Source organism: Lethenteron reissneri, chromosome 21 (genome assembly GCF_015708825.2).
Source record: "Lethenteron reissneri isolate LAM-NWPU_2019-01 chromosome 21, ASM1570882v1, whole genome shotgun sequence".
In the NCBI taxonomy this organism is placed as follows: Eukaryota; Metazoa; Chordata; class Hyperoartia; order Petromyzontiformes; family Petromyzontidae; genus Lethenteron; species Lethenteron reissneri.
The window spans coordinates 17,892,357-17,902,425 of NC_083799.1; the positions used below are offsets into that span (position 1 = coordinate 17,892,357).

Genomic DNA, 10,069 nt, shown 5'->3' on the forward strand with positions numbered 1-10,069 from the left:
AAACCACGGGGCCCGCTCGAGGTAAATCGCTCGTGTGTTTCCGTCTCATTTCCCCACCACGTCCACCACCACCACACTGCCTCCTCCTACTCTAAACACCTCCCCCTCCCTTCCTCCTCCCGCTCCACCTTATCATCCTCCTCCTCCTCATCCGCCGCGGACGCCACCGTCACCACCACCGCCTCCTCCTCCTCCTCCCTCCTCCTCCTTACGCACCGCGATTGCGCCCTTAGGCAGCGTGACGCGACGGGAAGGCTTCTCGCAACTCAAAATGTCCCACGCATCACCATGTTCGGCCCCGTGAGCACCGCAGCCGCCGCCGCGTTCGCGCAGAGGAGGGCGGTGGAGAGCGGAGGAGGAAGAGGTGGCGGTGAAGGAGGAGGAGGGGGAGACGGCGGCGGAATGGAGTGCGAGGAGCGCGGAGCATACCCAGGCTCTGGCCTCTTCCTCCCGAGCTGCCGTGCCTACTACGACCTGGGCGCAGTCCCCTCGTTCCTCCAGCCGCCGGGTGGGCGCCCGGTCCCTTGCCCCTACTCCGCGGTGCCGCAGGCGCGGGACGCGGCCGCCTTCAGGGAGTACGGCCTGCACGAGACGGCTCGACAGTGGCAGCAGCATCATCATCACCAGCAGCAGCAGCATCAGCAGCAGCAGATTCATCATCATCAACAGCAGCAGCAGCAGCGTCGATACGTGAGCGATGAATTCGTGTTGCAGCAGCAGTTGCTACAGCATCAGCAGCAGCCACCTCCCGGTCCGCATTCTGCGCACAGCAGCAGCAGCAACAGCAGCAGCAGCATCGAGGCGGCGTACGGGACTCATGGCGGAGGAGCCGTGTCGCTGGCCCCGAACTGCAGCCCGTCTGCCGGTGGGATTTTCGGCGCAGCAGCCGCCGCCGCCGCCGCCGCGCTGCAGATCGGGAGGAACGGAATCCTCCCGCAAGGGTTCGACCGCTTCTTCGAGTCCACGTACATCGGCAGCGGAGGCAGCAATAGCAGCAGCAGCAGTAGCAGCAGCAGCGGCGGCGATGACCCCAACAACAAAGCCGAGGCTGCTACGAGCGGTAGCCTGCTGCTCCGGCAGCAGCTGCAGCAGGAGGAGCAGGAGGAGCAGGAGCCGGGGGGCGTCAATCCCCTGCTGCTTCAGCAGCAGCAGCAGCGGCTGCGGCGAGAGCAGCGCGCAGCCGCCAAGGAAGATCGCGACAGCGGCGCGGAGTCTGGGAGTGCGGCGTCGTCACCGGCCGCAACCCGCGGAGCCGAGTCCAGGGCGGTAGGGTCCGGTACGTGCTGTGTGTCTGTGTGTGTGTGCACGTGGTGTGTGTGTGTGCACGTGTGTGTGTGTATGCACGTGTGTGTGTGTGTGCACGTGTGTGTGTGTGTGTGCACGTGTGTGTGTGTGTGCACGTGGTGTGTCTGTGCACGTGTCTGTGTGCACGTGGTGTGTCTGTGTGTGTGTGCACGTGTGTGTGTGTGTGCACGTGTGTGTGTGTGTGCACGTGGTGTGTCTGTGCACGTGTCTGTGTGCACGTGGTGTGTGTGCATGCACGTGATGTGTGTGTACGTGGTGTGTGTGTGTACACGTAGCCTGTGTACGTGGCGTGTCTGTGTCTGTGTGCACGTGGCGTGTGCGCGTCGTGTGTGTAAGTGTGGGCCCTCTACTTGGGAGAGACCCTCGGGGGGCTGCGGGTGGGGGGGGGGTCTCCACCCCCTCCCCACCACAGTGATGCCTCACGCTGGCCCACTCTGTGTAGAAGGCACATTTATAAGCTTATAACACTTTTACGACCGGGTTTCTTTTTAATGTAGCTTGTAGGCGCCGCGTGGGTCATTGATATAGTGAGTTGAATACTGTAATTTCAAAAGCTTAATACTGCTATTCATCACTTTACGAGGAAACATTTAACTATTCATAACGCGCGGATAGCAGCTCATAAAGTGGTTCGTGATGATGTCCCCTCCGCGGGTTTCGACAACAAATCAGAGGCCCCTCGCTATTGTATTTACGCATGTTTGCATGCGTGCACTGTGCGTGTACTGTGCGTGTACTGTGTATTTACGCATGTGTGCATGTGTGCACTGTGCGTGTACTGTGCGTGTACTGTGTATTTACGCATGTGTGCATGCGTGCACTGTGCGTGTACTGTGCGTGTACTGTGTGTGTACTGTGTGTGTACTGTGAGTACTGTGTGCAGGGGGGAGCGGTAGTGCAGCGGTTAGAGCACTGCACATCAAATCCGGCGACCCGAATTCGATTCCCGTTCACGGGCCAACGCCAGCGACGATTATTTATCTGAAACTGGTCTGGTGCAGTGTGCAAAACATCGACACTTAGGGAGACAAAGGCGGTCGTGCGTGGCGCTGGCCATTTGCCACTCACCCCATCGTGCACCGTTCCGTCCTTCATAGGTGCTCGCTAAAAGCACTTGCCCCTGTATTCTGTTGAGGCTATACGGGCAGGTCTTTGTCTTTGTTGTTGTTATTGTTGTTGTTATTGTTGTTGTTTGTACCGTTCCGGTCTCCACAGGTGCTACTCGCTAACAACACTTGCGCCCCAACAATCTGCAAAAGACTAATACGGGGGGGGGGGGTATCTTTGCCGGTCGGGAGATGTCGATAGACTATTCTTAGCGTTGTTGTTGTTGTTGTTTCTAAAAACGTCGTGGGGACATTCGCTATGCGCGCCGCGCGCAAAGGCGACACAGTTTGCCGGCAACGACGACGAAGCAATCGTCGACGAGGACGAACGGGGAGTCGAGAGAAGGCAACGCAGACTGAGAAATAGAGAGAGAGAGGACGCTTAGGCAGCGCGAGGCGCGTGCAGGAAAGAAGACGCGACTAAATCTCGAAACAATTAAAAAATATATATTTGACCAGGTGGGATCCCACTGGTTCGCCTTGTAGCTCGTTTTGCAGAAGCGGCTTGCGCTGTCGCAAATGATAGCTCACACGAAGTGGCTCATCACGTGGAAATGTGTAGCAGCAGACGAATACTCCGAAACGCACCTTAATTCTCAATGTGGATGAACAGAAAGGAAGCCCTCCCGGAGAAAATTCCACGCGATTACGAAGAGAGAGAGAGAGAGAGAGACGCAGACTCTAAATATACAGCAGGCGTCAAGGTCGAGATCGAACCCACGACCTCTTGAATACCAGGCGAGGGAGTTAACATCTCCCGGCGCCCTTAGAGTGAGAAGAACATCCCCAGTGAAGAACTCCTGCATTGGTTTCAACGAGTAGAGAGCGAAACGGAAGTCAACAGAAGGAGGGAGAGAGAAGACCTGGAATGGACGCATTCGACAAAGGCGCCGTGTGATGGATATTAAGGAAGGGCATTCCAGTGGGATAATTGGCAGAGATAACGAGAGGGAGTTCCGACGATTGGCATGTTGGGAGGAGCTGACGGGTCGTTTTGTGGGAATGAAGAGGAGGGCAGAGAGAGAGAGAGCAGTGAATGGTGGTGGTGGTGGTAGCTAAGGATGCGTCGTGATCGCAGAGCAGCAGGAAGACGGAGTCCTTTGTGCGTTCTAGATTTCGTAGGGCCCCGTGTATTTATGGAGAAGTCGCACACGTCCTCACGCGCGTGTTTGTGTGCGCGTGGATGTGGAGGTCGACTCAGCCTCAAATGAGTGCCTGGTGCGGTGTGTAAACATCAGCACAGAGGGGAGACAAAGGCGGCCGGGCTTGTGTGGTGCTAGTCACACACCTCCAAGTGTGCCCTGGCAGCCTTCATAGGTGCTACTCACAGCACTTGCCCCAACAGTATATTAAGGCTATACGGATAATCTTTGTCGTATGAGTACCTGGTGCGGTGTGTAAACATGAGCGCAGGGGGAGACAAAGGCGGCCAAGCGTCAGAGGTACTGCCCCGCCCCCCCCCCTCGTGGGCTATGCCGGCCTTCATAGGTGCTCCTCGCTCACAGCACTTGCCCCAGAAGTATGTAAAGGCTACGGGGGGGAGGGGGGTCCTTGTGATTGGAGCCACGTGTTATCGTGGCGTTGCGATGCCATTTTATTGGTTGGCGTGGGGACCGTGACGGCAGACGGTGCACAAAGACAAACAACAACAAACTCCACGGGAACATTCGATAATAGCACCCCCCCCCCCTCGTATGTTGATATACGCGATGGACGACGTTTCGGGGAGATGCCCCGTGTTCGTAGCAGAGAGATAGTTTACACGTCTAAGAATGTCGGGAACATTCTAACAGCGACTACTGGTGTCGGATTTACGCAGTGACGGATCGGTCAAAAACGCGGTGATTGGGCCGCGTTTTTAGCGAAGTGAATCCCGGCTGAACACCCGTCATTTTAAGGGACGCTGCGGAGGCGATATGTTCACTACCTCACCTGGAATACAGGGATGCCTGGGTTCGATATCGAACCTGACAGTAATCTGTCTCCTCGTGGTCGCGTGGATGTTTCTCCAGGTCCCCCCCCCCCCCCACAACATTTAGAATCAACACGCGTTTCGAGTATTTGACGACTGCTAGACATGTCCACGTGATAAGCCACTTCGTTGAGCCATCATTTGTGGCCAGGTCGCTTCCAAAAACAACAGAGATGTATAGCTCAGCGGGGGCATTACCTGGTGAAAATAAAAAAAGGGGTTAGTTTGGTTAACTGAACGGGGTAACGTCTCGTATCCGTTATCCCCACTCGCGCAGTGGCGATGCGTGACAAATCTTTGTTTTGCGGAGGAATGAGTGAGGGGGGGGGGGGGTCTTCGTGCCTTCAGTGTATACGTGGACACACGGACACACACACACACGTGGTTAGTATCAGTGTGCTATGAAGAAGGGGGCATTGCCAAAGCCTGCGGCATTTTGTCTCTGTTTTTGTGTTTAGGGCAGTCGTTACTGACAATTGTGTCGAGTGTGTTGTTGTTGTTACCATGTGTGTTTGTGCACCACTGACAACGCAGTACGCGTGTAGTGCAGCATGTATGCGTGTTACCGACACACACACATTACTTATGACTATTGTATACGCTTGTGAAGTATTCTTTATAAATACACATCTTATAAGAGATCGTTGAGGCGAGTCCTAGCATACACCTGTGAAGGCCGGCACGGCACACGATGGGATGGGTGGCCAACGCCTCGCCCGGCCGCCTTTGTCTCCCCAGTGCAGATAGTAACACACCGCACCAGGTACCCATTTAAGGGTGAGTCGACCTATGGGAGGCCCAGGATCGGTGCCACTGTCATTGGTCGTGAGCCGAAATCGAACCCCGGCTCGCTGGGTTGGAAGCGCAGTGTGCTGGCCTCGAAATACACAGACAAAGACCTCCCGTATAGCCTTCACAGACTGTCGGGGCAAGTGCTGATAGCGAGCATCCTACACACGCACATATCAAGCAGATTGACCAGAGTTAAGTTCGTATTACACAGCCATAACATTCAACTCGTGTCAACAACATTAAAGGCGATTAAACAGTTTACCAAATGCACGTCAACAGCTCTGAGTGTTGCGCGGTGTTCAACGAGTCCGCGTATTCGTGAAGGTGTTGCCCGCAGTCCCCTAGGTCGACTCAGCCTCAAACAGCTCCACATGGTGTCCTCGGTGCGTGAACATACATCATCGGCGTCGTGTTGGCGTTGACCGCCCGCTTCGTGTCGCGGTCGGCCTGCATCGGGGCGCGGCTTACTTCGCTGAGAGCGCCTGACCCCAACAGCGTGCTCAGGCTATACGAGTTTTTTTTTTATCGATTTAAAGCTTTCGTGACTGCAGGGATTAATCTTCTTGGTTCTTTCGGTAAAGTCACGTAGAATGGAAATAATAAAACAATAACATAATAAAAATAAAACATAATAAAAACATATAATAAAATAAAATAAATATTTTATTATGTTTAATTTTTATTATTTTATTATTTCCATTCTACGTGACTTTACCGAAAGAACCAAGAAGGTATACGGGGGTTCTTTGTAGTATTACATCGCACGTCTGTGCCTCTCTGCATGTACGCGCGGTAGTTGTAGTGGTTAGTGCGCTGCGCTACGGCCAACACCCAGTGGCGATTATCTGAACCGGTTCTGGGCCTTCCCTAGGTCGACTCAGCTTCAAATGAGTACGTGGTGCGATGTGTAAACATCGCCACTGTGGAGACAAAGGCGACCGGGCGTGGTGCTGGCCACCCACCCCCTCGTGCGCCGTGCCGGCCTTTATAGGTGCTCGCTAACAGCACTTGCCCCTACAGTCTGTTGAGGCTATACGGGGGAGCTTTGTCTTTGTTGGTGTATCCGGTAGTGTACTACGTTGAACTTCTTTCGCACCGTACGTAGCCAACCGTGTTACTCGGAGGTGCGGGGGGAAGGACAACTAACTTAAACACAACAAGACTACAACGGGGATATGTGTTGTTGTTGTTGTTCTCCCCAATGTATGTTGTCTCCACATCTCTCTCGTCTGTCCAGGCGCTCATCGGCCGCGCACGAAGCGCTGCCCCTACACCAAGTACCAGATCCGCGAGCTCGAGCGAGAGTTCTTCTTCAGCGTCTACATCAACAAGGAGAAGCGGCTGCAGCTCTCGCGCCTACTCAACCTCACCGACCGCCAGGTCAAGATCTGGTTCCAGAACCGTCGAATGAAGGAGAAGAAACTGAACAGGGATCGCATGCAGTACTTCGCGCCCAACCCGCTCCTATGACCCTCCCCCCCAAAAAAAAAATAACCCAAACAAAAAAAACTCCTTCAAAAAAGTTTTTTTGTAAACAACCGTTTCATTAACAACTTTGTGTAACTCACGGTCGAGAAGTACGTCGATGAAGCGTCGCCTGCTCCCACGTGAACGCTTACTTGAATTAATTGATTACTTCCGGAAATCGTTCGCACGGAGCAGGCGATTCGATAGTTTATGGACCGCGGCGTTGTTTACCTACACAAATATATATATACATAAAAAGGCCTCCATGCGAAAATGTTAATTGATTTAAAGTAGCGAATTATTTTGATTTGGAGCTTTCGTGACTGCAGGAATTACTCTGGTTCTTTCGGTAAAGTCGCGTAGAAAGAAAATAATAATTAAATAATTGCATACGACGTTTCTATTGCAACGCAAGCAATCATCATCAGGTACAAATGAAAGAGAAAACTAACCTAGTAAACTTAGAAATGTAATGTAATACAACACAGAGAGTCGGCTAACATAACAGTCAACGCCCTACCTGGTTGATTACGTTCTTCCAAAGATTGCTAAATTTGAGAGAGAGAGAAAATACAGACACGGAGACACACAGACAGACACAAGCAGAGAGAGAGAACACAGAGACACAGAGAGAGAGACTCACACAGATACACACAGACAGACACATAATCAGAGAGAGATAACACAGAGACACACAGAGAGAGGCTCACACAGAGAGAGACACATGTGACTTTACCGAAATAACCAAAAAGTAGCGAATTGATTAATTTATGCAGATTTTGATACAGGCAATCATTGTCACCGTACGTGTGCAAAATTTGGACAACAGGAATCAGTCTAACTTTTGATTACAAGATTTAACAACGACACAGGAATAAAGTTAAGTAAAACCGTTGAAAAAGATTGAAACAGGAGGCTCGCGCGCGTTTCAAATCGTGGGTCGTGCGTGGCAAACACTTCTTAGAATTCGTCCTCCGGCGGCACGCGACGAGGTGTCGGACGAGCTGACGACGATGGTTTAGTGACGGCGGCAGAAGCTGTTACGCGTGCACGCACGCACGCATCCAAACGCACACATGCACACGCAAACACGCACGCACATACGAACATCAGGGAGACAAAGGTCACCCCCCCGTATCGCCATGAAGAGACTGTTGGGGACAAGTGCCTGGTCACTACAGCGAGCACCTGTTGATGGGGAGGTGGTCGGGTGGTGGACGGCACCACCACCTCACGCCCGGTCGCCTTTGCCTTCCCCAGTGGGTGATGTTTACACACTGCACCGGGCACTCGTTGTCAATGGTTTTAGCCGACCTAATGGAGGCCCAGGACGCGTTCAGATAATCATCGCTGATGCTGGCCATGAACGGGAATTGAACTCGGGTTCGCCGCGTTCGTAACCCCGTGCGCTAACCACTACAGCTACTGCTCCCACACAAAGACAAAGATCACCCGTGTAGCCTGTAACAGACTGTTGGGGCAAGTGCTGTTAGCGAGCACCTATGAAGTCCGGCAAGGAACACGAAGGAGTGGGTGGCCAGCACCATGCCCGGTCGCCTTTGTCTCCCCAGTGGCGATGTTTACACATCGCACCAGGTACTTGTTTGAGGCTGGGTCGACCTAGGGAAGGCCTAGGGTCGGTTCAAATAATCGTCACTGGTGTCGAACCCAGGTCGCCAGGTTCGTAGCGCAGCGCGCTAACCGCTACACTACCGCTCCCCACACACGCACACATTCACGTGCACATGTGCGTGTATACATTGGAGTGAATTTAACTTCTACACTGCATGGATTTCTGCCAGAGTGGTGTGACGGTTAGCACACTGGACCTGTAATCCAGAGGATAGCTGATTGAGATTCGATCTCCCGGGGCGGCAGGCTCCTTCACACACCCTCCCTCCCCCTCTGTCCACCCAAAGCAGCTTAAATGGTTCGGCAGCGGTTAGTCGATAAGCTGCAGTTCGCGTGCGGTGAAGTGAAGTTGTGGGCACTCTTGGCGAGCGTGCGAGTGTAGGCCAGAGGGCAGCCCTCAGCGAGGATGGTTGCCGATGATCTCCGTGGGTGCTCGGGCTCTCTCTGGCAGCAGTTGCGGGGTTGCGCCTCTACGCGTGTTGTGTTTTGCACACATATACAGCGGCTCCCCTCTGGCTTTAATACTGTTATCACTGTTTGTTGAGCACGCTGAATGTACACACAGATAAAGGCACCCCCCCCACACCCCTGCATAGGCTTCTGACTGACTGCTGGGGCAAGTGCTGTTGACAAAACACTGTCAATGTCCGCAGGGCACACGAGAGGGGTGAGTCGCTAACAACACCCCGTCCCGGCCGCATTTGTCTCCCCGCCCCCCCGCCACTCAATCCCCTCCAGTGCTGATGTTTTAACCACCACAGCAGGTTCTACATCTCTGAGGCTGAGTCGACCTTGGGCCCGGGACGCGGTTCGCATGTTTGTCGTGAGCGGCAATCAACTCGCGTCTCCGATGTCGTGGCCCCAGCGCGCTCAGCCACGTTGTTGCGCATGGGCTTGATGTACATGGTGTTTCAAAAAGATTGACCCCATTTGAAATCGCTATATCTCTGAAATTGGGTTTGAAACACCCTGTACTGTACAGTATATGGTGTAATTGTTCGGTGATATCTTGTGTGCGTGTGTCGGTGGGGGTGGGGGGCGTAAGCGGTTGTGTAGCAGTTAGCTCACGCCCCCAACATCAGCACGAGGTCCAGGGCTTCCCCTAGGTCGACTCAGCTTCAAATGAGTATCTGGCGCTCGGGTGACAAGGGCTGCGATCGTGTGCTGTGCCGTTCTGGCCAATCGTAGGTTATACTCGCTAACAGCATTTGCCCCAACAGTCTGTGAAAGCTCGAGGGGCTGGGGGGGACTGTGGATCTTTGTCTTTGTGTGTGTGTGTTTTTTGGGGGCTATTGAAAGCACGGTGTGGCAGGGAGGTGTGTGTGCGTGTGTGCGTGGTGACGTTTAAAGAAACCACGCGGGGCCCAACTCTTTCGCAGCGAGTCTCGGGGTGCTAAAAGCAGGCGGGCTGACCGCTGAGTCGTGTTGCTAGCGGAATTTGCTGCAAAATAAAAATCCACGCATATATATACACATATTTCCAGAATCCAGGATTGATATTCTGTATACTGGGTGAATGAAATGTGATTGACGGGTTTTGTAGAACACGTGTTTTGCTATAATAATGGCCGGTGTCACGTGTTATGGTTTCGTGTTGTCGCGGGCATGCTGTTAAGCTCTACACAAACAAATGCATTTTTGTACGCGCACATAATAATCATACACACATATATATAACGATACGGTTATTAAGCACTCGTGATATAACGTTAAAACCCATCAAGCCATAATAATACTGTAATGTTTAAATTTTATTTCAATATCCAGCAGTTATCTTGTTACCACATGTGTAAGA

The 10,069-nt window shown here is 53.0% G+C and overlaps 1 protein-coding gene across 1 annotated transcript; it reads left to right on the forward strand.

The window, feature by feature from the left end:
* Positions 1–5: 5 nt before the first annotated feature.
* On the forward strand, positions 6–9,535 carry LOC133345338 (homeobox protein Hox-A11b-like). The gene is made up of 2 exons (XM_061556017.1): positions 6–1,276; positions 6,413–9,535. The coding sequence occupies exons 1-2, from the start codon at positions 289–291 to the stop codon at positions 6,643–6,645; spliced, it is 1,221 nt and encodes a 406-aa protein (XP_061412001.1). The 5' UTR covers positions 6–288; the 3' UTR covers positions 6,646–9,535.
* The last annotated feature ends 534 nt before the right edge of the window (positions 9,536–10,069 follow it).